General features: G+C 41.1%; 1 protein-coding gene across 1 annotated transcript in view; it reads right to left on the bottom strand.

The window, feature by feature from the left end:
* Nucleotides 1–27817, bottom strand: part of RNF150 (ring finger protein 150) — a 335172-nt gene that overhangs the window by 82824 nt on the left and 224531 nt on the right. Inside the window, exons 3-4 of the mRNA XM_062199576.1 lie at nt 10458–10529; nt 9049–9131 (exon numbers count right to left, since the gene is read on the bottom strand). Coding sequence (XP_062055560.1) covers nt 9049–9131; nt 10458–10529 — 155 coding nt within the window. The remainder of the gene's footprint in view (nt 1–9048; nt 9132–10457; nt 10530–27817) is intronic.

Raw genomic sequence — 27817 nt, 5'->3', positions numbered from 1 at the left:
TCTGGCTAGCAAGATAGTTATTTTTGCTTACTTCTTTATACTTCTCTTTATTTTTAAACTTTTCCCAATTAGCAGCATAACTTTGAAAGTTATTTTTTTAAAAAAATCATGTGCCACAAAACAGCTACAAATAGAACATCCAATAATCTAATTTGTGTAAGATGGGCATAAAAGGGTTAGTTCAATCTTCACATAATCAGCCAATATTCATCACTCCTTTCAAAATAAAAAGAACTTGGAAAAAAGGCTGGTCCTCATCAAGCCCATGTAACAGGCAGGCACCGCAGGGTAAAATCAGGACAGGCGATTTCTGCCTGGCTAGAAAGTGCCCCTTTGTTTTCTACTTCACGAGTTATAGGACTCATAATCGGAATCCTGATCACATTACAGCATTTCATAATGTTTTTTACTCATAAAGAGCTTGGAATTTTCTGACCACACAAATGTTCAGTTCATTTGACTCATCTGAAAATCAGATTGGTCTCTGGGTTTGCAAACCCTAAGGGGCTTGTGTCTATTTTTAGTGATTTCAGTAAAACTTAATTGTGTTTGGGTTTTCAAATATTAAAATGATGTGCATTTGTACAGCAGTGCCTAGTTCTTCTTCATGGCATGCTGTTTATTATGATCATGTTGTGACTGACAAGGAGAATGAATGGCAGGCCCCTCCTTCCCTAAACAGGGAACTTCACAACTGAGTCTCTGAGCCCAACTTTGATTTCTCCTTCACTTGTCATGAAGGATCCAAGACACAAACCCCATACGAGAGTTCTGAGAGAAGTTTCAAGGATGTGACGAACTGCCCAGGTGGGCTTGGTTAGAAGCAGCCCAGGGAGAGCAAGGCAGCCCTAAGACATCTGAATAAGAAGCCTTCCCAGGAGGCCTTTGGGAAGCAAGTCACTGTTAGTAAGGCATTTTGGGTATAGACACTGTGCTCTCACAGGAGCTCAGTGAATCTTACTAATTTGATTTTAAGGAAGCTGGACAGCAGGCAAGTTACTCTTTGAGTCTTAGGATGTGTACACGTTCCGAAAGCAATATAAATGGATCCCTCCACTGCTTCTCATGCACTTTACACTAGGTGCATCTGTGCTTGGTGACAGAAGCTAATGGAATATGGTATTTGGACAGTCAATCACCAGTGTGTGTTACAAATGTCTGTCAGTCATTATCAACCGAGAAACATGCAGCTGACAGGGATGCCATATGAGCCCCTTGTCGATTGTACACACTCGGTACACATGTAACAGACCCTTAAAGAATCCTTTGAAACTAGCAGGCCACACTTGGCAAGAGCCCTCAGAAAGTTCTTTTTGTCAAATCTCCAGGTCTATCCCTTTCAGAGTCTGTTTGACTCAGACATTGAAATGTCACAGAAATTCCTTTCTGAGTCACAGTATTTGTTGCTTTGATTCATATAAATGAACCTCATTTGCCCTCTCACTATTACTTTGTACTGTACTTGAACAGGAATCACTTACCCTGTTCTTGATTTCTAGTCTGGAATACAATGGTGTTCAAATCTGCCATCATTTCTTTCAACACCATGCTGTAGTCATGTTCTGATCTTTGTTAAAGTTAGCCTTACATTTCAAGTTTTAAAATAAAGCAAACAGCATGACATATTCTCTGTCAAAAGCCGTGAAAGGCAGCTCTTGAACAGGAAGAGAAATTTAGCTGTGTTCCAAACAAGGAGAGGAGACAAAGAACAATGATGACATGGTGTTGACACCTAGAATCAAATAATTACCCCAAGTACAGCTTTGTCTATGTGACCCAGTTGTGGGAGTGTTCCGGGCTGGCTAGCTCTCCCAAGAATGGCTTACGAAGATAAGCCAAAGCTGGTCCTCAAGTGCTTTCTTTTTCTTTTAGTGATAAAGAAAGTCTGTTTCAGTACTTGAAATCTGTTCCTTGTGTTATGGTTTGTGGGTGCCAATGGGCAAACTGCTTGGATTTTTCTATAGAGAATGTGAATGGAAAGACACAAGCATGTTTTAAGTGCAAATACAGATGCAGCATCAGTCACCAATTTGAGAAATGCTGGTTTACCCTTAGAACTCTTCTTGAACAAGTCTATCTCTTCTGCATCCCAGTGCAATATTCCATTCAGGACTCCAGCATTTCTTACCTGCACTTGGCAATGGGCTCCTAACTGGTGCTACTGCCTCCAGTCAGATCCCATTGAGTCATACTCCACATAGCTGCCAACATGCTGTGTGAATCACAAACCAAACCCCTCAGCAGGTTCTCCAGAATCTGGCTATACCCCAACTCCTCAGCTGGGATTTGGGTCCTTAGTGGTGGGGACTTGCTCCTCTCCTGCCTCATCCTCAACATGTATATTACACCCTAACAAGTCTAGTTTATAACAGTTATCCTTGCTTGGAATGACATTCTTAGTTCCCAGAGACCTGAAAAAAAAGAAACAGATAAAACTTTTTAAAAAGATTTATTTATTCACTTGAAAGGTAGAGTTACAGAGAGGTAGAGACAGAGAATCTTCCATCTGCTGGTTCACTCCCCAATGGCTGCAACAGTTGCAGCTGAGCCGATTCGAAGCCAGGAACCAAGAGTTTCCTCTAGGTCTCCCACAGGGCACCAAGCACTAGGGCCATCCTTTACTGCCTTCTCAGGTGCACCAGCGGGGGAGCTGGATTGGAAGCTGAGCAAGTGGGACTCAAACCGGCACCCACATGGGATGCCAGCACTGCAGGTGGCAGCTTTAACTGCTATGCCACAGCACCAGCCCCACAGATAAAACTTTCAAAACTCCTTGAGTACACTTTATGGAGTGTAATTAGTTTGAATTCATAACCTTAGGAAAAAAATTCTAAAATGTGAACTAAGGTTTATACTCAGAGCAATTTATTACAGTCTGTTTTGTAATAGCAAACTAATAAACAGACAAAAGGTGGACATAAACATAAATGTCTACAAATTGCTAGATAAGTAAATTATGACATATGGGATTATATACTATTATATGCGGATTACAAATGATGTGGACTTTAAAAGACGTGGAAAAATATTCATTTTAGAAAGGACTTAGTGAGGCCAGAGTTGTGGCATAGTAGGTGAAATCATTGCCTGTGACACCAACATCTCTTATGGGCAATGGTTTGTGTCCCAGTTGCTCCACATCCAACCTAGCTTTCTGTTAATGGCCTAGCAAAAGTAGCGGAAAATGACTCAAGTGTCTGGGCCCCTGCCACCCACATGGGAGATGCAGATGAAGCTCTTGGATCTTGGTTTCAGCCTGGCCCAGACTAGGCTTTTGTGGCCATCTAGGGAATGAACCAGCAGATGGAGCACACCTCCCCGCCCATCAACCCGCAAACTCTGCTCTGTGTGTGTGTCTCTTCTTCTCTCTCTCTCTCTCTCTGTAACTCTGGCTTTCAAATAAGTAAACAAATCTTTAAGAAAGGACTTAGGGTAGCTTAAATGCAGATACCCATAAAGGTGTTATAAAAGCAAAAGAAGAAAGAAATCTAAGAATAGAGACACAGGCTATGAGTTAAGAATGAAGTTTCAAAGTACATTTTGGCTCTTAGCTTTCTATAAACAAACACAGAAAAATATCTAGACAGTATCACAATTCAAGTACAATATAGGCACATTCCCCTTGCTTGGGAGAACTATAGCTATGTCAGCCCTGGGTTACTTTGGTGGGTCCCTGCGAAAGAGTCAGAGTACAAGAGACACAATGGGAATTTCCCTACGATTGCTTCTTATGTAATCCCTGGTAATGGTGGTAATTATATTAGTCAATTCAATTATTCTCCAAGGAACTAATAGGAAGTAGTGCATGACTTTAGTTTTTTTTTTTTTTGTGAATTTATCTTGTTACAGGACACTGGGAAAACAGTGGAAGATGGCCCAATTCCTTGGGCCCCTGCACCCATGTGGGAGACCCAGAAGAAGCTCCTGGCTCCTGGTTTTTGGGGAGTGAACCAGCGGAATGGAAAGACCTCACTCTTTCTCTCTGGCACTCTCTCTGTGACTCTGTCTTTCAAATAAATAAAATAACTCTTTAAAAAAAGAGAAAATACTAAAACATGCCTTTTTTTCTGTGGACCCTTTCTTAATTTCTGTCTGCCCAGTATTAGTTCCTCTAAATCACTTCCACATTTTTTTTTTTTACTATTGTTATACATGCCACTCTGTGTACTGACTAATCACTGAAACTCATGTGATTCCCACTAGATTATTTTCGCAGAGCATGGATCATGCCATTTATCTTCTTTTTTTTTAAAAAGACTTATTTATTTGAAAGTTAGAGAGAGGCAGAGGCAGAGAGAGAGAGAGAGAGAGAGAGAGAGAGAGAGAGAGAGAGAGAGAAGTCTTCCATCCACTGGTTCACTCCCCAGAAGGCTGCAACACCTGGAGCTGTACCTATCTAAAGCCAGGAGCCAGAAGCTTCTTTTGGGTCTCCCATGTGGGTGTAGGGACCCAAGAATTTAAGCCATCTTCTATTGCTCTCCCAGGCCATAGCAGAGAGCTGGATTAGAAGTGGAGCAGCCAGGACTCAACCAGCGCCTGTATGGTATCTGGCACTGCAGCCGAAGGCTTTACCTGATACACCACAACGCCAGCCTCCATCCATTTATCTTTTCATCTCTGGGACTTGCCACTCTTATCTGGCACACAAATGCTATAAAATATTTGTTTCAAGGGAAGCATTTAATTACTATAAGGTTTATCATGAGTGTCTACTTATTATACTAGAGCTGTTTTCAAAACAGATTTATTTATTTGAAAGGGAGAGAGAGACAGAATGAAAGGGGAAAGGAAATGGAGGGAGGGTGGAAGGGAGAGAGAGAGATCTAGAGAGAGAGAGAGAGAGAGAGAGAGAGAGAAATATCATCTGTTGCTGGTTCATTCCCCACATGGCTTCAATCAGCTTAAAGCCAGGAGCCTGGCTTTCCACTGGGGTCTTCCACATGGGTAACAGGGGCCCAAGTACTTGGGCCATTTTCTGCTGCTTTCCAGGTGCATTAACAAAAAGCAGGATTAGAAATGGAGCAGCCAGGACTCAAACTTGCACTCCAATATGAGATTCAGACTGGTTTAAACTGCTGGGCACAATGTTTACTCCTGTGAAAAAGCTTTCAAATTTTCTTGAATTGTGAGGGAGAGTTTACAAAATCAAAGGAAAAGACATAGTATTACTAATATCCTTGCAAATTAGTGACAATGCTAAAGTGATAAATTAGAGATGGGCAATAATTTTATAGGCATGAATGGAAAGGATGCATGTATTGCTTCGAAATTTTATTTATTTAGTTTTTATTTGAAAGACAGGGAAGAGAGAGGAAAGAGGAGAGAGGAGAGGAGAAGAGAAGAGGGAGAGGAGAGAGGGGATAGAGGGAAGAGAGGGGAAAAAGAGAGGGGAGGGGGAAGGGTAGAGGAAGAGAGAGATCTCTCCCATCTGCCTTTTTATTCCTCAAATGCCTGCAATAGCTGGGGCCAGGAACTTAATCTGGATCTCCTACATGGGTGGCAGGGATTCAACTACTTGATCCATCAATTACTTTCTTCCTGGGTCACAGTAGCTGGAAGCTAGCTTTGTGAGGGGAGCCAGGACTTGAACCTACACACTCTGATTTGAGATAATGACATCCCAAGCAGTGTCTTAACCAATGCACCAAACATCCACCACTGCTTTGCTTTTAAGAAATGGCCAACAAGGACTTTTGCCCTGACTAAGGAATTCATATTCTTTCTGAAACACTGTGTTTGAAATGAGGTGGTTAAGATGATTGGAATGAGTATCACTGAAGAACAGTAAAGATAACACAAGATTAAAATCAGAGAAGAATCAGAGAGTCCTACTTATTGTCTGGACAAGAGGAAAAAATAAACTTTGAATAAAACATGTCAGTCAAATATATTTAGCAGCTAAAATTCATAACAGAAGTACTAACTGAGCAACAAAAATCAGCTCTAAAATAAAGCACAATGTATATGTTGGCATATGCAAGGAGTACTTGAGAAGAGTTCATGGAAATGGAATTAAAGATAAGTTAATTTTAGTATAAAAACATTTTGGAATCCATGCATAGTTTTCTCATAATATGCATTTTCACAAACTTTTTGAAGAACTCCTCAAATGCATGGATTTCAAGTGTTTGCATCAAAAGAAAGTTATCTTATAATTCCATTTATTTCCCCATGAACATTCTTAAGTTCTTTAGTACAATAGAGCAAAACCAAAGTTTCTTGGAAAATGCCATCATGGTATATTAGGATCAAATCCAAATTGCAGATGTTAGACCTGGCTGGTGCTGAGTTGCTGCCCATGCTGCTGTGGGTACATCTTGCACATGACACATGCAAACCCAGGGGAATCTCACCATCATGTGTTAGAGGAGGATTGGATGAGGGCAGAGTGAAGGAGGAGGGAGAAAAACATATGTATGTATTTGTGTGGCTTAACATTAGTAATCACCATGACTGCAAATAGAGACAGGAAGGCATTTAGTAATTCACCATAATTTGTGCAGAAGACTCAGAAAAAGACAAATAATAGAACGATTTTGAAGAAGTAATGGTGCAAGCCTACACCTGGGTGATTTGGAAAGCCATCCTACATAGTAACAATAGAGAGGGGACACACCCAAGTAAGTCAGGAACTTTGAGGTGACAGAAAAATATGAGGCAAGGGAGATGATACACTGGAATATTTTTTGAAGCAGTTTTACTCTGAAGAGATGCAAAGAATTCTGGGGATGAGTCAGCCTGGACATAATGGCAAAAAGCGTCTATGAAGTTCATAGGAGCCAAGGCTTAATAATACCCCAGAGGAAATTATCTAGCACAAAGCAAATGCCAGTGCATTTGTTTGATAACATCCATTAGAGAAAACCAGCAACAGGCATAAAAATGTCTTGATTTTAAAATCAGCATGGAAAAAAATGTTTGAGCTGTTCAAAGAGTAGAGATGTATGAGCAGTATAAGATCAAAGAGTAATTAACTGTACCCTGTGCTTGGTAATGCTGGATGTACTTTGTTATTTAAAGCAGAGATCACAGTGAGGAAATAAGAGTAGATGGACAGGAAAAAGAATCAAGGAATGAGCTGAGAACCAAATAATTACGAACCAAGGGAGGAACCTGAAACCATACTGAACTGGCCTAGGACAAGTGTGAATAAAATGGAAGTCCCTATAGTTTTATTTTTTGTAGTAAAAATTAAGTTGCTGTTTCCTCTTGTTATTATTTGAAAAAAATATAAAAGGAGATCAGAGTAACATATCATAAAAATCTAAACATTGTTGAAACAAAGCAACTTGTCATAATTAAAAATTTAAATCAGTCAAATGTTCCAAAACAGGCCATGGTAAATTAAGTTGTGGCACATCTATGGTTTGACTTTTATACAATCTCCAGGAATTATATGTAATGTAATGAAATACGTTCATGACAGGCTTTATGTGAATAAATTATTTTAAGTTACAAATTGTAGTGTTAAATGAATACCATATATAATTTTTAAAATGTGTTGTAATTCCATATGCAATTTTTAAACCCTTTGTAATGCTACATATATATGTGTGTACATATGTATATATAAATTTTTAAAACACTTTGTTCATTACATTTGTAAAATTCTTTAGATTCTTAGGAAAATAGCCATTGAACTTTAATTTGCTTGGAATATGTTTTTATTAGTAGTACCCTCACAGCTGCACTAACCACCTCCAAGTAGAATAGGACAGGAAAGCCCTTCAGTGCTGGTAACTCTGAGGCTTTCACAAAAAACCTGGCAGGAGGATAGAGGGATGAGTTGTGCTCCCCGGATGGGCTGTCCGCAAGTCACCTCCTGCCACTCTCGGCTCTGGTTCCTGGAGGTCATCAAGTAAACACCAAGTGTAACATCTCAAAAGAGCGTGATGTATTATCCTCACAGAGGGGAAACGGCCAAGTCTTCACATGTACTGATGGGTGATTTTGTCTTCATCAGGCATCTATCAACTAAGGGAAAGTGAGTCATGACTGAGGCCACCAGGCTGCGCTTTCCTAATGCCTGTTTTCCTAATCATCAATTGGCCTGAGAGCATTTCCATCAAGTTCCATCCCCTGGGGAGTCTCTGAATCTGGATAATCTGTCTCTTTTTGGTCAACTCTTTGTCATTTTGATATTTTTAGACCTCTCTAAAGTCGTATTTTGTTCCTTTTATAAGTTTAATTAATAGCTCTTAAATGTGCATTGTTTTATGAACAAATAGACTATTCCATATCTTTAGGGTGTATTTGTTCCACTTTACTTACTTTTAAGTTCTCTAATAATGTTAAAAGCCAGTCTTTCCACATGAGAAGCCATTCTTCAAGGCATAATTTCATTGTTATTTTTAGGACACTTGAACAGATGCAAAACACTAAAAAGGGTTTTCATTAAGGACAGTTTTTATGCAATGTTATAATATTGATTTTATTAAGGTATTTTAAATTTATTGAATTCTAACAACTTGTAATTAAGACACCTCAACAGTGGTTTTCTATCTGGGAGAGAGGTGTGGGTTTCATAAGAATCACCTGGGGAGTTTTTCCAACTCTACATGCTGGCACCCTCTGCTGGATTTCAGAATTTTGGAGGAATGTGTCATACTCTTTTTCTGTTAGCAAAAAGTAGAAATGGAATCCGCCTTTGATTTCCTACTTAATCCTGACTGCTGAGCCCTTTCTGATCATTCACAAAATATTTTTTAGGAGTTACTATTTTAATTAAGTAATTCTAATTGGTTCTTTACATCATAGAGCTGCTGTTCAAGAAAACTCAATCTTGGAGCCACATCATCAAGTTCTGTATCATGAAGTTCTAGTTTAGAGCACTGCACGTTCTGCACATTATAAAGGGGATCAGAACCATATTTCTCGTTTCATGAGCAATACATCTTTTATGACCAAGGATACATTGTTGGCAATGGAAACACAGAAGCCTGGGAGCAGACTGACCTTGCAGGGCTAGGCTAAGGAGGTGTGAGCCATGGAGGCCAAGCTGGCTCTGTACACAGGCCCCAGTCAGAGGTAGGCAGCCTAGCAACTCACCGGCAGGGCAGGATCCTGACCACGTCGTTGGGCTTATAGCCTTCAATACAAACTGCACAGTTGTCAAAATCAGGCTCTGTTTCCTGCAACAGAGGAAGCACAGATGAGCTTCAGCTCTTGTGCAAACACCCAACAGCAAACCAAAGGAGAGTCTGCCTCGGGAGCAAGGCTTTCAACAGGCCCCGTGCCAATTTTCTCAGTCAACAATTTAGTTGGCATAGTTTCCACTTTTTCCAACCTTCATTTCTGTTTCCAGGTTCCCTGCAACCATTTTCTAATGTACCATTAACAATAATGCTACCACTGATAATTAGAGGCCACATATAAACTTCTCAAGGATAAAAAAATTATATCCAAGTGATATTTAATCAATCCATTCCTCTGGAATTGAGTGTACACAATAAATATACCATATAAACATCAAATAGTGGCTCCACTTTTCTCAAGCATATAAATCTCTTTTAATATCACACACTCTATACACTTGGATAAGTCTTTGTATTTTCATTATTATTTTTTGACCAAGAGGGGAAGTGGTAATGACCAAAATGAACTTTAAATTTAGTAAATCCTTTCAATGAATTTATCTTATTAAGCACCACATCATTTGTCTATGGTTAAAAGATAATAGCATATAGTTTTTGAAACAAATTCATTCTTCAGGCCAGAGATAACAACTGGTGTACACTGAGGAGCTGTGAATCCCTTACCATGCTCCAAGGATCCCTGGCCCATGTGTTGTGATTCGTTGCTCTAAAACTCCTGGCGAATAAAGACCTTTGCAGACCTGCAGGCCTGGACTGTGCTTTGTTGTCCCTTCTCAAAATCTGCTACTGCTTTTGGCTTTATGCCATCACTCTACAGTGAAGGGGGCTGTTGCAAAGATGCTGGGGTTGTGAATACCAGGTTTTAGGGTGACTGAACATACTTCCTGCATTTATGCTGTAGACCTAAAGTAAAGAAAATAGCATATAATGCCGTCTTCTTTGCAAGGATTCATGGAAAACCACTCTCAGAATGTAGTGTGAGATTAAACCATTTTGTTTTTTACCATATGGGACACTGGAATAAGGCAATTAAATATTGTTTGAATAACCTAAATTTGGGAACCATTTGTTACATGTTTCAAGAAATGCATTTGTGTACTAATTTCACCATGGATTCATAGATTTGTTTTTCATATACTTACTTCTCAGTTTCTCATATTTTCTTTCCAACTATGGTATGCATTTTGCAAACTGCCTTAAATTATACTTAATAAAGAAAAGTATGAGTAATAGATTCTGGTAGTCCAACTGTTAGCATGCACTTATTTCCTTTTCTGTCCTTCCTTCTCTTCTACCTTGGCTGTCAGAAAATTGAGGAGCTCCTGTGAATAATTCTTCACCAAAAAGAGAAGAGACTGTTACCTTGTCACCCTTCTTGATGGTCCTGATCTGGAGCTTACTGATGGCTTTCTTTGCTGCATCTCCCAGTCGACGCTGAAAAACCAAAAGTGGTGTGTTAGTAACAAAGATGTGTAATTCTTGACTTCACTTCTGATGGCATTTAATAAACCAGAACAGCTATCTCTGAAATCATGCACATGTGGCGTGTATGTTCACGACGATGACTGGGAGAGATGGGGAAGTGGTGTTTGCTTGGTTAAGGAGCTCTACTACTTGAGTCTAGCAGAGTTTGGTCATAGAGAGTTTTGCAATGCACAGTATTAGGCATTCTGCCCTACAGTGACTCTAGTGTGGGTTAAATCAGCACAGATGCGTGCAAACATGGAGAAAAGAATTTAATAATTTTCTACTTTAGCCACTCACGGAGATAGCCAAGCCAGTGTAGTTGTCATAAACTTCATCTCTTCTTCTTCTTCTTCTTCTTCTTTTTTTTTTTTTACAGGTTTTACAGGTTGTATAATTCTTTTAATTGCTCAAATAGACCTAACCTGGGTTTAAATTTGGTTTATTCTATTCTATTCCATCACATACTCACTTGCTAGTTTTATTTTCTTTGTGTATGTGTGAGCATGAGTATGCATATAGACAAATACACAAAATATAATGTTCAGTTTAGCAATTAATTATAATGCAAAGACCTATGCTCGTATCAAGAAATAATATAATATAATATAATATTCAGGTTCTCCTCACCTTTTTTGATAATGAAAATTACTACCCTAATGAGCCTTGTAGTAATTCAATGACAGGACAATGAATAAGAATGGGAGAAGGGGAGGGTGTAGAGATAATTGCATTTTAATGTCAAGGACACATATGATATGTGTGCTTGTGTTTTCTACATGTTTTATCTCCTTCTTAGGTAGTGTTAGTTTTGTCTTTAATAGATGGGTATTTGTAGCAGTGAATTATATTTAAAGGAGCAAGATGAACAGGGCCAGCATTTAAACACATAAAAATCATATGTTTGCACTAATTTTGTCTCTGTTGGAAAAAAACCCCACTCAATCTTATTTCTTTTCTTTAAAATAGTTAATATATACCAGTGAACAGTTAATATTTATCTTAGGTTACATAAAATGTCTCTTTTACCATTATAATAACCCTATGAGAATAATACTATTTTATAGAATGAATTGAGATTTGCAAAGTTTATATAAATATATTGTTCAATGTCACATAGTGAAAGGTCAACCAGAATCTGAATAAAAATAAGTCTTTTGATTTTAAAGACAAAGCTATTCTGTCATCCTCATCTTTAGTCATCAAATGGCTACACAATAAACCAACCAGCCAGCCAACCAGCCAACAATTGGCCAAGCAGCTTACTAGTCAATCAGAGATTGAATCAAACTAACCAAGAAACCCACTGGCCAACCAATCAAAATCTATCAAATATATATCATACGTTATTTTCTCATACACACAGCAGTTAAGGTAAATAAGAAGAAAAAGAAATCTTCTCATTGATAGTTAATTTTTCTGTTCCATATTTCATCATCTGCTTTTAAAATAATAGTGGTATTTTTAGCAGAAGGGTAAGTTTTGGCTGTTTCCTAAAAGGAGGTCTATATACACCTAAGATTTATGTACAGGTCTGTGAATAGTTAGCAAACTCCAATAGCAGGAAATAACAGGAAGAATGTGTATACAATAGGTATAAAGTATTTTTTTGTTCTACTTAATACTATTGGTTGAGCTCTGTAATTAACACTCAATTATTCTTAGGTGTTTAAATTTAACTGAAAAGTGATCTCTGTTAAATATAAGAGTGGGAATAAGAGAGGGAGGAGATGTACAATTTGGGACATGCTCAAGCTGACTGGCCCCAAATGGTAGAGTTAGAAATGTGCCAAGGGATTCCAATTCAATCCCATCAAGGTTGCATGTACCAATACCATCTCACTAGTCCAAGTGATCAATTTCAGTTCACAATTGATCATACTGATAGGTCTAACAGTCAAAGGGATCACATACACAAGACTAGTGTCTGCTAATACTAACTGATAGAATAAAAAAGGGAGAGAACGATCCAACATGGGAAGACTCATAGAATGGCAAATGTCCTACACAGCACTCTGGCCCCAGAATCAGCCCTTAAGGCATTCGGATCTGGCTGAAGAGCCCATGAGAGTATTTTAGGCATGGAAAGCCAAGACACTCTCGCAAAACAAACAAACAAACAAACAAACAAACCCTAATTGAAAGATATCTGCGAGTGAGATCCCAGTAGAAAGAACGGGGCCATCAAAGAAGGAGGTACCTTTCTCTGAAGGGAGGAGAGAACTTCCACTTTGACTATGACCTTGTCCAAATAAGATTGAAGTCAGTGAACTCAAAAGGCTTCCATAGCCTTGGCAACTCATGACTAAAGCCTAGGGAGATTACTGACGCCATAAACAAGAGTGTCAAATTGTTAAGTCAACAACAGGAGTCACTGTGTACTTACATCTCATGTAGGATCTCTGTCCTTAATGTGTTGTCCAATGTGAATTAATGCTATAACTAGTACTGAAACAGTATTTTACACTTTATGTTCTGTGTGAGTGTAAACTTATGAAATCTTTACTTAATACATACTAAATTGATCTTCTGCATATCAAGATAATTGAAAATGAATCTTGATGTGAATGGAATGGGAGAGGGAGTGGGAGATTGGAGGGTTGCGGGTGGGAGAGAATTTATGGGGGGGAAAAGCCATTGTAATCCATTAACTGTATTTTGGAAATTTATATTTACTAATAAAAATTAAAAAATTGTTAGTATTTATTAAAAATTATTGCATCTACAAAAGAAATAGGTATAAAGGGAAAACATGAGAGTGATCAGGAAAGAAAAGAACTGGGTTAAACTAAACATGGATATTTCATCTCCTCTCCTTCTGGTTAATCATCCTTTGGTCATCCTTTGGTCTCAATTCAAGCACTTCTTCAGGGAGCCCTTCTACTTATCTCCCTGCCAGATCCCTCTGTCTGGATTCTCTCGGCACTTTGTATATCTGGTTTATAGCACTGTGACACTGGCAATTTGGTATTTGTTTTTATGATCAACCCCTATTATACTTTCCTCGTGTAGGCTCCCTGAGGGCAGGCCTGTTCTTATTTTTGCTTCACATTATGTCGGCAGCATGTAGAATGAAGTTCATTCAGTAACTGGAACTCCAAAATCTAACACATATTTCTGATCACTTACTCCTGTGCCAAGCACAGCTCTGGGTTTCAGAAAATGGTAGTGAAAAAAATACACAAAAAGGCTTGTGCTTTGTTGTTTATAACCTACTGGAAAGTCCGTAATGGATGAGTGAATAAAATCTCAAGTCAATGTTAGTGAAACCAGCACTGTTTTATCTAAGATACCATCTGAAGTCTTGGGTGCCATTTTAGACTCTGACCTTATACAATAAGTTTTGGTTTCTCTGAGATAAGTTTAAGTTTCCTAAGTACAGCCTGGTTTACCAGAAGTCAGGTGACCAAACGGCCCAACTATACACATTGCTTTTGCCACACCCAATGGAATTTGCTGTTCTCACTTCCTCATCTCTGCTAAGCTACATAAGACCTGTTCTAGTGCAGGCTGCTGTTTCTCTTGTGCACAGACAGCCAGCCTTGTTGGCCAACAATAAACTTTTCCCTTACTTTGGTAGTTGGTGTGCTTTGTGGTGGCCATTCATTGGTGCCATGACTTGGATCTAGGCTCTCCCGTTGACCCTGCTCTCCTTTCAGGGATGCGAGCTGCTTTGGGATCCTAGATTTCTGCCAACCACAAAACCACCCTCGGATCTCTGTCTCCACTACCGAACACTTTGTGATTTCCACCCACACACCAGTCCTCCAAAACCCCGAGGTAAGATGGGGAACAGGGAATTCTCCCACTGTGACCTCTACCTTGGGTTGTGGTTCCTCTCTGTTTCATCTCAAAGTCTGGTACCAGGCACCACAACTCCCATGGGCTTTATGCCTCTTTATGGGCTTTACGTCAAAGGCCATAGCGGGTGTGGGTGACAACTCAACCCTCTGCTTCCCTTCTACGTGCTTTACGCCCTGGGTGACGATCCCCACCCTCTGCACCCTTACTTTCCTCATCAGACTGCTGTAATCTCGGGGACACCTGCTATCTGCCAGTTCGACTTCTACAGGTCACCATGGGAGCTTTCTTGTCCCACATTCCATCTGACTCTCCCCTTGGTTGTCTCCTAAATAATTGGCCCTGTATCTCAAACGCCATCACATCATCTTTCTTTGTAATCAGTCATGGCCCATGTATGACCTCAACAACCAGTCCAAATGGCTGCTTAATGGAATGTCTGACCCCAACATTATTGGGGATCTCTACCACCTCTGTGAGCATTTGGGAAGGTGGAAGGAGATTCCCTGTGTTTAAGCTTTCTATATCTCTGGTCTAAAACTTCTCTCTACACCTCATGTTCCTTAGCTTAGGTTCTCTTGGCCACTAAGGCTCTCACTAAAGACCCAGAGCCAGAGCCAAAACTGCTTTGTTCTATGTTCGATCCTGCAGATGAGTCCCATCTTACCCCCATGGGCACTGGCTCAGCCCCTTCCTGCTTGGGCTCTGACACAGTCACCTCTCACTCAACAACCTCAAAGCCCACTATCCAATCTGGCTCTGTCTTATTGGCACCTCCCCCTTCTGCACAGGAATTCCAGGAGGTGGCATCTATTTCTATACCCCTGTCTCCTGCTTGCCCTTATCTCAAAACCAGCCCTTGTCCATTTCTACTCCTCCCGCTCTCCTGCCTTATCTCAAACCCAGTTCTTGCTCCAACTTTCATCCTCCCACATTCTTCTGAGCCGGCATACTGTTCCTACCCTGCAACCACCACTTCAAGGCCTTGACCCCACCTCTCCTGTGCCCAGTCCCCGAGTCACTCACTCATGTGGCAGCTAGGGCACCTGCCTCCATGCTGCCCCTTCGAGAGGTGGCAGGGGCGGAGGGCATAGTCAGGGTCCACGTTCCCTTCTCTCTCGCTGATCTCTCACAAATCTAACAAAAACTGGATTTCTTCACCTCTAACCCAGAGACATACATTAAAGAGTTTCAATATCTAATCCAGTCCAATGATCTAACTTTTCATAATGTCTTTATGACCCTCTCCAATACCCTCCTTCCAGAGGAGCAAAGGCGAGTTTGGGAACAGGCTTGTCTCCATGCTGATGAGACCCATCAACTGACCCTGCTCATCCCATAGGAGCAGATACGGCCCCAGAACAGGACTCCAATTACAACTCTCCCAATGGCATAATGGCCAGAAATCATTTCATTACCTATTTATTATCTGGCCTCAAAAAATCCACCAGAAAGGCTATAAATTATAAACCTCAAGAAACTATTCAAGATAAACAAGAAAATCATTCTGTCTTTCTACAGCATCTGATGCAGACCCTTCTCCAATACATCAATTTAGACCCAGAATCTACCAATGGCTGGGGCCTCCTCATGAGCCATTTCTTTGTCAGAGTCTCCCTGATATCAAGGCAAAGTTAAAGCAGCTTAAGTGGGGCCACATTAACTTAAGTTAACTTAAGTGGGGCCATATTAACTCCACAGACAGAAATTCTAGAGGTGGCCTTTAAGACATACATTAGGAAGAATGAGAGAGCCCAAAAGGCAAAAATTCCAAATGCTGGCCAAGGCTTTCCAGCAATCTTCTGCCTCTGATAGCCCTGCTAACCACAAGAGTCCTGCTGACCATGTGAGTTCTCTGGGTCTATGCTTTAAATGTGGCCAAATGGGTCACTGGGCCAAACTACACCCCAATCCTCGGAATCTGTTGGGTCCTTGTCCTAGATGTTACCAAAAGGGTCACTGGGCAGTGGACTGTCCTCTTGTCCATCAAGTCAGTAGGCCACCTACCCCACCTATGCCCTAGGTTGACCTTTAAGGGCTGGCTACTGAGGACCGAAGGAGCCCAGACTCCTGCCACCCAACTATGACCATCACTCCATGGGAGCCCAGGGTAACTGACAGTAGCAGGTAGGCCAATTTCTTTCCTTATTGACACAGAGACAACCTTCTCAGTCCTTACCCATTATTGGGGGCCCATCTTTACTGCCTCAACCTCCACAGTCAGGGTGGAGGGAAGGCCTTATAGACCTCTACAGACTCCCAACTTACCCTGCATAATTAATATGATGCTCTCTTCTCACTCTTTTCTCATTAAACCTCAATGTCCTACTCCCCTTCTGGGAAGAGACATACTCTAACAGTTTGATGCTCAGGTAGTTTTTACCCTCTGGCCATTGGTCCCATCCTCCAGCCCGCCTTCACCTCCCTTTTTACTACTGCTCTTTCAGGACAATCCTGGCCCAACTGTTCTTCCTTCCGCAGGCCCCTTGTCAACTGTCAACCCACGGGACTGGGACACCAGTCACCCAACAATAGTGGTTTATAATTATCTGGTATGGATTAGGGTTTGGGACCCTTCAACCTTTCCTTCTCAGCCTCAATATCCCTTACCCCTCTCTGGCCTTTGAGAGTTAAAGCCTATCATTACTAAATTCCTCCTTCAGGGTGTACTCGGTAAAACCAACTCCCCTTATATCACTCCTATCTTGGCTGTAAAAAAAAAAAACTAATGGATCCTTCCACCTATTCCAACACCTGCATCTTATCAATTCTATAGTGGTACCCATACATCCAGTAGTACCCAACCCATATACCCTCCTCTCCTCTATCCCTGCCTCCACTTCTCACTTTTTGGTTTTAGATCTTAAAAATACATTCTTCACTATCCCTCTATAGTCCTCCTCTCAAGATCTGTTTGCTTTCACGTGGACTGATTCCAATTCCTGCATCTCCACTCAAATAAACTGGACCATTCTCCACCAGGGGTTCAGAGACAGCCCCCATTTGTTTGGTCAAGCCCTGACCAATGATCTAGGTATTCTTGATCTATCCCCCTCCTTCCTTCTTCAATAGGTTGATGGCCTCCTCCTTTGCATTCTGTCAAAAATGAATACCCAACAACAGACTGCTACCCCTCTTAACTTCTGAGAAGTCAAGGCTTACCAGGTATCATTTATCAAGGCACAGCTTTTCTCATCTGAAGTAACCTATCTTAATGGACATCTCACTCTCACTCACAAGGCTATCACCATAGACAGGAAGCATCTCATACCTAACTTCCCATGTCCTTCTAACAAAGAATAAATTCTTTCTAGGCCTGGCAGGATTCCTATGTTCATGGATTCCAAACTTCTCTTTTCTTGCCCAAACACTCTATGAAGCCATCAAGGGATCCTGCCAAGAACCTCTCATAACCCCAGTCACCTTCCAATATCATAAACTCCAACAGGCTCCTTCATTATACTTACAGATCTCACATGGCCCTTCTTCATCTATGTCATTGAAAACCAAGAAATGGCCTTGGGGTTCTCGGCCATCAAATTGGTCTCTTTTGCCCCAGAAGTCTACCTCTCAAAAACACTACATCCTATGGTCAAGAATTGTATGCCTTGTTTATAGGTGTTAGCCTTAGCAGCATTCCTTGTACAGGCGTCAAAAAAAATTAACTTTCAGGTCACTGCTTACTATTTTCTCCTCTCATCACCTGTCAGAGATTCTAACTTATAAAGGCCTCCGGTCTCTTCCATCATCCCATATTCTGGCCCTCCAGGTGGCATGAATTGAGGATCCTGCTCTCACTTTTAAACCCTGTCCTCCCCTCAACCCAACTACTCTTCTTCCCCCTTCCTTGCTGTCTCAAGATCACATGGCTCTTTCTCACTACTGTATTTAGACCATTGAACAATTATTACCTCTTTCCTCAAACAGTCAGGAAGGTACCTTTGTTAACCCCATCCTAGTTTGATTTATAGGTGGCAGCTCTGTCTACCATCAAGAAATTGAAAGGGCAGGATATACTGTGGTGTATATAATCGAGAGAAGACCACTCCCTCCCAACATTACTAGTTAACAGGCTAAACTTTATGCCCTAACTTATGCCTTCATACTGGCAAAAATAAATATATCACAGTTTGTACTAACTCTAAATATGCCTTCTATATCCTCCTGTCCCACTTGGTGATCTAGAAAGAAAGGGGCCTTCTCACCACAAAGGGAACAGTCATCTCTAATGTGGTTTACATAAGTTCATCAAGTTTACATAAGCTCATCAAACTGATAATTCCATTATCATGGCAGGTAACACTAAGACAGATCAGGTGGCACTGTCTCCCTTCCTTTGCATCTCCTCTTCTTCTCCATCCACTACACTGATGAAATTATTCTCATGACCAACAACCCCAACAGCTCTCCATTCAGGCCATTCTATTTTACCTCCATCATTTGTTTCATCACATCCTTCCTTCTTTACTATGATTTGTTAAACTATCTTCCCCTCTCATGCCACAAGATACCAAGCATCTACAGCAACTCACCTCTTTGTGTTCTATATGTCAGCAAGTAAACCCTAATTCTAACCTTCATCCTCCACCCTTCCCTTCCCATCAAGCCAGAGGACACCTGCCAGCTTCTGACTGGAAAATTGACTTCACCCAATGCCCCAAGTATGACACTTCTAGTGTGTCTTGGTACTGGTAGATACCTTCTTTGGTTGGGCAGAAGCCTTCCAGACCACTAACAAATGAGTACTAACAGTATCCTACAGCTTACTCCAGTAGATCATCCCCTGATTCCGGGTCCCAGTCTCCCTCCAACCAGACAATGGTCCTGAATTTACATCACAAGTAACCCAACTACTTAGTGAGACACTTAACGTCCTCTGGCATTTCCATATTTCTTATCACCCACAATCCTCAAGGTGAAAAGGACAAATTGTACACTAAAAAATATTCTAAACAACTTTCCCTTGAGCTTCCCTAGACTGGACTAAACTACTTCCATTAGCCCTACTCTGTATGAGGGCCCTTCCATAAGGTCTCTCAAACTTTCTCTTTTTTTTAAAGGTTTATTTATTCATTTGAAAGGCAGAGTTACAGATAGGCAGAGGCAGAGAAAGAGGTCTTTCATCTTCTGGTTCCCTCCCAAGATGGCAGCAATGGCCAGAGTTGCACCGATCCAAAGCCAGGAGCCAAGAGTCTCTTCTGGGTCTCCCACGTGGGTGTAGGGGCCCAAGGATTTGGGACATCTTCCACTGTTTTTCCTGGCCATAGCAGAAAGCTGGATCGAATGTGCAGCAGCTGGGACTTGAACCAGCACCCATATGGGATGCCGGCACTGCAGGTGGCAGCTTTACCTGCTATGCCACAGGGCTGGCCCCTGAATTTCACCTTTTGAACTAATGTATGAATGCTCCTTAGTTCCTCCGGTCATACACCTACAATCCCCATTCTTATCACCCTATCTACTCTCATCTCTCCTCAGATATCTCCTAGCAGAGTAATGGAGATATACAGATACCTATTGTGGAGCTCCAGATCCAACTACTTCAGACAGCTTCCCTCCTATCACAGTGGGAGACAATGTTTTCCTGCCCTCTTCACACCCCTTCTTGTCTTGTACTCCCACCATGCTACAGGCCAAATGGACCGGACATTACTGGCTTATTCTCATTACTACTTCATCAAAGCTACAAGGGATCCTTCATTGGGTCCACTTTTTTCAACTTAAGCTTTCAACCTCCTGTCCTCCATTATACAGTTACTCTTACAAGGCCACTCACAGACAAGTTTACCCAGATTCGAGCTCTACTACCTACGGAGCTCAGAATCTCAGAGCTTTATGCCCCTGATAAACCCGCCTCTGAGAAATGGTGATCACCCAGCCACCTGCCATTTCCAACACCATATAAGTACTGATCCTCTCTTATATCCCTACCAACTCTTTCTACAATTTCTGTGGGAAGAATATCAAACACACTCCTCACCCACCTACCCCTCTGACTCCTTTAGGATACTGAAGATTTATACCCCCAAGGAACTTTCTCAGACTTTACTCGCCTTGAGGTCTACACTTTTCCATGCCTTCTCTTTTTGTCTCACTCCCTCTTTCATACACCACAATGAATTTTCTGATAATCTCATCTCTTCTGCTCTTTTGTGTCTGTCCTACATTTGCACTGGTCCCAGGAACATGTTACAATTGGAAATTTCATAGTTACACCACTTCCATTCCTGCTAAATTACGTAACTCTACCTTCTGCCCCATTACAGGCTGTGCAGGCCCTATCACTCTGTACTTCTATTTTGCTCAGGCCTGCTCATATAATTGTTTTGACTGGACTAAATATACTTTATCTCAACTGGCAAGACATCTATATTATCCCTGCCTAACCAAGGATAACACAGGATCATGCGACAGTGCTTACTGGAAAGGTTGCTCATCACGGTCTTGTAAGTACTACTATACCGGCCATAGGTATGGCCTCCTGGGAAAACAACTCTCTAAGGTCTTGACCCAACATGAGACACACAAAGACCACTGGGCCCAACTTCTCTTGACTTTCACTATAACTGACCCCTACCTTCAGGTTTGGCAAAATGGAGTCTAGGGATCCATCACTTTATATATGGGCTCCAATATGCAAGATTCTCATGAACCATAAAAATTATCAGGGCCTACACTCAGCTCCCAACAGCTCCTATGGATGTGGTGGTTGATATACTAAGAGAGCCCTCTAAACACCTGTCTCAACTATTACCTGGTCAAATCTCCCTTAATGTGGTTATGACTCATCTATCTGTCCCGCACCCTACTTTATCTGCTACCCAATTTTACTTTACACTCTGCCCTTGACCAACAACAATGCTTTATATGTGCTCCCCTTTGGAAACCTCTGACCATGGCTCTTCTACTCACTAATGTTTCTGCTTCTACAAACTCCTGTACCTCCAATCCTCAAAAAACTGTCAGTCATCTTCCTCTACATTCTGGAGGACAAGATGCAACATGTTGCATTACCAACATAATAGAACAACCCAACGAGCTGATGCCACATAACATTCCCTTGTTATCAATATGACCGTTACTTCCACCACTTCCTTCTCTAGTCCATCTGCAGCCTCATTTATTCATAATTATACCTTATACATCTGTATCAACAGTTCCATGCCTTGTCCATGTGTGCTGGTGATCCTTTCCCCCCACCTAACTACTCAGAGCTCCTTTTACAGCTAATCCCTCCACCCGAAGGAGAAGAGCTATTTTTCTCCTGGTATTGGTTGGAATCAGCTTTGCAGCTTCCCTCTCTTCTGTGGTAATCTTGGGAACTACTCTAGGTCACAATTTTGTCTTATTAACCAGCTCCATAAACAACTCCAACAATCACAAGAGGAGGTTACCAGATCCATTGAGACTTTGACAGGTGCTATTCAGTGCCCTCAAAATCAGATCACCTCACTAGCACTTGTAGTGCTACAAAACAGATGAGGTCTGGACCTTATAACTGCTGAAAAAAGGGCAACTTGTGTTTTTCTGGGAGAAATTTTACCATTATGTTAATCAATGGTGCCAGGTAGAGCAAAATGTTAAAACACTCCAACAAATTGCCACATTTATTAAACAATCTGTGCTAGGGTCCTAAGAATCCCTCCTCTCTCCCTCCCTGTGGAGCCTTCTCATCACTTGGTTAATGCCGCTCCCAGGACCATTGGTTGCTATTCTCATCCTGGCTTTTATACTACCTTGTCTGCATAAATGTTTACAAGAGGTGATAATGGAACGAACCAAAGCCTTCACCAAACAGGCAGTCAACCAAATGTTACTACAGGGATATACTCAGCTCCCTACCCAGGATATTGCGCACAGCTTGAGATGTACCCCCATACCAGTAGAAAGTAATTCATAGCTCCATGCCAGTAGGAAGCAGCTCCAGAAGATAGATCGCTGCCTCTCCACCTCTCCTGGGCTTTTGGGGGCAGTGCAATACCATACAATGCTTGCTTTATAAAAAACAAAGGGAGGGAATGTTAGTGAAAATGGCACTGTCTTATCTGAGGTGCCATCTTCAGCCTTGGGTGGCATCTTAGGCTGTGGCCCACTCATCATTTTGTACAATAATCTTTGGTTTCTCTGAGATAAGTCAGTTCCCAAAGTCCACCCTGGTTTATCAGAAATCAAGTGACCAAATGGCCTGACCATATGCACTGGTTTCACCAATGGAATTTCTTTCACCCAATGGAATTTGTTCTTAGTTCCTCATCTCTGCGAAGCTATGTAAGACCTGTTCCCCTAGTGCAGGCTGCTGTTTCCCCTGTGCACCTAGAGGCAGCCTTGTCTGCAGGCAATAAGCTTTTCCCTTACTCTGGTGTTTGGTGTGTTTTGTGGTGACCTTTCAGTCAAGAGATATTTTTTTAAAGCATGGAAAACAACCTGAGAAATTTAGCCAGCTAATGTGAAAACATAGGAACAAACTAAGTGATTGATGTCATAAAGTAAAACTTGTGGTCTTCACCTTGGCAAAACCAGCCACTTTCAGCTAACAATTGCTTTCCTTTGAAGGAACCTGGGCCAGGGAATGACAAGCATTGCTAAGGTTTGGTTGTGGTTTGTGCTGGAAGCCTGGTCCTCAGCCTGGCAGTACTGAAATGGTTGGAACCTTTAGGAGATGGGGCCTGGGGGGCAGGTAATCAGGTCATGGGGGCTCCATCTTCATGAATGAATTGACGTTGTCTTGCAAGAGTGGGTCAGGTCTTACAAAACTGGGTTAGTCCCTGTGAGAAAGGGCTGTTACAAGGGAGCCTGGAACCTCCCCAAAATTCCTCTTCTACATGCACTCCTACCATCATGATGTGATCTGCCATGAGGTACATATTGGACCCAAACAGATGTCAGATGCATGCTCCATGAGTCCAGAACTGTAAGCTAAATAAACCTCTTTTCTTCACACATTACCCAATCTTAGGTCTTTTGCTATAGGCACACAAAATGGACTAACACAAGCACTCAGAAAGGATTTCCAGTTGTGGGGTATGTATACCATAACTCTGCAGAATTTCACATTTAGAATATGAAATCTGGATGCCCAAATGAACAAATATTAATTGTTTTTCTTTTTAAGTCAAGAATTCAGATATTTTTCAACTGTATTTATTAGTATTCTATAATATTTGGATCCAATTCAATTAATTAAGCATTTTTTTTAATGTTCAAAGGCTGACCAAACTAGAAATACTGTTTCCAAAATTCAGTTTTATTTAGGACAATTTAGTCAATAAAGTATGCTGTTCTTCAATGTGAGCATGTATGGTGAGTTCAAAGACCACTTTAAGTTTTGGTTATGTGTTTACCTTTACTTTTAGCAATAGGTGACAAAAAAAGGGTGGCTTTTGAGAACATTCCATTTTTTTCTTCCAGAGGAAAAGCCCTTTAGATGCTCTTTGAAATGAAAATGCAAGCTCCCTTTAGTTTTAAAAATGGCCTGTCCATTTAGGAAATGTAAAGCAAATGACATTAAGGTATCAGAGATTATAACAGCAAAGTTAGTGATTAAGGGGTTAGAAAGATGAGCTTCATTACTGGCATTTGACTGTGGCACAGAGGAGCAAAAGGAGTCCAGTGGAGGATGAAATCACTTAGGAGAAGCAGGCATTTAGTGAAGTGGTTAAGATGATGCTGGGATACCAGTGGTTAACACACTGCCCACTGGCTCCATGTCTGATTCCAAGATCCCAGTAATGCATACCATAGGAGGAATCAGTGATGACTCAAGTACTTGGGTCTCTGCCACCCATGTGGCAAGCCTCGATTTTGTGTTCCCATTTCTTGGGCATTTGGGGGATAAACCAGCAGATGGCTGAGAGACTACAGCCAAGTCTATGTGGCTTTCTTCTCTGGAAGCCCTGAGAAATTCAATGACTCACAAAGTTGGAGATGTATCTTCTTTAACCAGTATGAAAAATGGAACAGGTTGAGATCACCTTATCTGAAAACCCTGAGATCAGAAGTGTTTTGGATTTCTCATTCAGATTTTGGGTATGTTCATAAATATAAAGAGAAATCTTAGGGATAGGACCGAAGTTAAACTTAAAATTCCTTTGTTTCACACACTGTATGACCATAGCCTGAAGGTAATTTTACATAATATTTTTAGTTCCCCTGTGGTTTTTTTTTTTCATTTTCAATTCTCGTTATATAAAGAAGATCAGTTTAGTATATATTAGGTAAAGATTTGAACAGTTTGCCCCCATATAGCAACACAAAGTGAAAAAAAATACTGTTGGAGTACTAGTTATAGCATTAACTAACAGTGTACAGCACATTAAAGACAGAGATCCTACATAATATTTTTTAAAAAAAATTAATTTTCTATGCCATTTCCAATTTAACACCAGGTTTTTTTTTCATTTCCAATTATCTTTACATACAGAAGATCAATTCAGTATATAATTAGTAAAGATCTCATCAGTTTGTACCCATGCAGAAACACAAAGTGTAAAAATACTGTTTCAGTACTAGTTATAGCATCACTGCACATTAGACAACACATTAAGGACAGATCCCACATGGGATGTAAGTACACAGTGACTCCTGTTGCTGACTTAACAATTTGACACTCCTGTTCATGGCGTCAGTAATCTCCCTAGGCTCTAGTCATGAGTTGCCAGGGCTATGGAAGCCTTTAGAGTTCACTGACTTTGATCTTATTCTGCTAGGGACATAGTCAAAGTGGAAGTTCTCTCCTCCCTTCAGAGAAAGGTACCTCCTTCTTTGATGGCCCCGTTCTTTCTACTGGGATCTCACTCGCAGAGATCTTTCATTTAGGTCTTCTTTTTTTTTTTCTTTTTATTTATTTATATTTATTTATTTATTTATTTATTTTTATATTTTTATTTTATATTTTTATATTTATATTTATTTTATATTTATATATTTTATAAATAAAATAAAATAAAAGAGTGGACAGTGAGAGAGAGACAGAGAGAAAGGTCTTCCTTTTTGCCGTTGGTTCACCCTCCAATGGCCGCCGCGGTAGGTGCGCTGCGGCCGGCGCACTGTGCTGATCCGATGGCAGGAGCCAGGTGCTTATCCTGGTCTCCCATGGGGTGCAGGGCCCAAGGACTTTGGGCCATCCTCCACTGCACTCCCTGGCCACAGCAGAGAGCTGGGCTGGAAGAGGGGCAACCGGGACAGGATCGGTGCCCCGACTGGGACTAGAACCTGGTGTGCCGGCGCCGCAAGGCGGAGGATTAGCCTAGTGAGCCGCGGTGCCGGCCCCATTCTTTTTTTTCTTTTTTTTCTTTTCCATGGTATCTTGGCTTTCCATGCCTACAATACTCTCATGGGCTCTTCAGCCAGATCCGAATGCCTTAAGGGCTGATTCTGAGGCCAGAGTGTTGTTTAGGACAAGAAAGAGATTTCTTATCTGCTGGTTCACCCTCCAAAGGTCTGCAATAGCTGGTGTTGGATCAGGACAAACTAGGAGTAAGAAACTCAATCCAGGTCTCTCACATGGGTGTTCGGGACACAATCACTTGCGCCATAATGTACTGCTTCCTAGGGCTCACAATCACATGAAGCTGGAATCAGGATTAGAGTCAGAACTTGAACCCAGGCACTGTCAATGAGATAGGATGTCTTAACTGTTAGGTCAAACTCCTGCCCCATGCACCTGAATTTTGACTGTGACCCATCACATGAGGACAGGTGTAGATATTTTGACTCACAGTGTTGTGTCAGTGCTCAAAAAGTTTTAAATTTTGGAGATTATGGATTTCAAGGATGCTCAACTTGTACAAGTACATGGTATTTTCTTCTCTTTTCCTGTGAAATTCCTTAAGTCTGGCCTCATTCTATGTGTTCTTAATATGTTAACAGGCATATTTTGAAAAGGAGAAGGATAGTGTTTTGGCATTTGCTGATGAAGGATATGAAACTCTCCCCTGGAAGGGGCAGAATCAATGGTTACAGATACCTGGAAAATCAGCTTCTGAGATGTATGGTTATGTGATGACTACAGGTCATGTAATGCTCGACTTCTGTTAGAGTTCTGGGTGAACGAAATGAGGGGTAAAGCACCATAAAAACTTTAAAATGCTATATCTATTTGCATATAGTTGAATATTATCATCTCTATTTCTTTTTAAATACTTTAAAATGCTTATTTATTTTCAAGTTCTTGAAAGGTAGAGAGAGAGAGAGAGAGAGAGAGAGAGAGAGAAAATGAGAGAGAGAGAGAGAGAGAGAGAGAAGAGAGTTTCCACCCACTGGTTTATTCCCCAAATAGTGACAACAGCCAGGGTTGTGCTAGGCTAAGGAACTAGGAACTCCATCAGGTCTCCCTTGAGTGTGGCAGAGACTGTCCCAAGCACTTGAACCATCATCCGCTGCCTCCCAGTATGCTTAATGGGAGCCAAATAGCTGAGATTCAAACCAGACTCCTCTGATACAGGATTTGGGTGTCCCAAATAGCAGCTTAACCTTATGCTCTACAATACTCACTGCTAAGTTGAACTATTTCTTTTTAAATGACTTGATAATCATATGCAGAATAAATACCTCACTTTCAACATTTAAAACAGAATTTTAATGAAAAGATTCATTTTCAACATTTTTCTAACTAATATTACTGGATTTCCAAAATGTAAATTAAAAAGATAATGAGTAAAACACAGGTACTCCTAAAGAAGTGGCCCAAATACAGTAGTTGTTGTTTTTTATTGGTCCTTTCTATCTTTGACTTAAAAAAAATATTTATTTGAAAGGCAGCATGGCAGAGAAAGATGGAGAGAGACAGAGAGAGAGCTGGGGGTGCAAAAGGGGAGGAGAGGAGAGAGCCAGTGAGAGACAGCTCTATCTTCCAGCCTCTGGTTCACTCCCTAAATGGCCACAAAAATCAGGCCTGGCCAAGCTGAAGCCAGGCTCATTCTGGTTTCCTGCCCAAGTATCAGGGGTTCAAGCACTTGGACCGTCTTCTGCTGCCTTTTCCATGTGCCTCAGGAAGCTGGATAGGAAATGGTGTGGCTGGGCACTCCGATATGGGATGCTAGCATTGCAAACCACAGATTAACCCACTGTGCCATAATGCTGGCCCTGAGTTTTTAACTGGGAAAGAAAACTACAGGCTCTGCTTAACCTGAGTTGTGTTCACAGCCTGGACTGAATCTAGGGATTGAAGCCTGAGATCTGGACTCTTTCCTTTGTGATCCTTAGAAACGCAGAATACAGTGATGCTACTGGAAGACTTAGGGACCCCCCAAGTTTTGTTGCCCTTTGGTTTAAAGATAGAGTCTCCCACCCCCCCTCTAGCCCTGCCACAAAACAGAGTACTTTTATGGGATTTCTTTAATCCAACCAGGCCTCAATCATGCTTTTACTAAAGATTGTCAGGAACTGGACATTTTGGTAATTAGATTTATCCATCAGTTTGATCTAAGCAGGCATGAGAATCTTTACCAAGGTTATTG

The sequence above is a fragment of the Lepus europaeus genome, chromosome 8, assembly GCF_033115175.1.
Source record: "Lepus europaeus isolate LE1 chromosome 8, mLepTim1.pri, whole genome shotgun sequence".
Lineage (NCBI taxonomy): Eukaryota > Metazoa > Chordata > Mammalia > Lagomorpha > Leporidae > Lepus > Lepus europaeus.
Note: the sequence above shows the minus strand (reverse complement) of the source record. Positions and strands in the feature narration are given on the sequence as shown.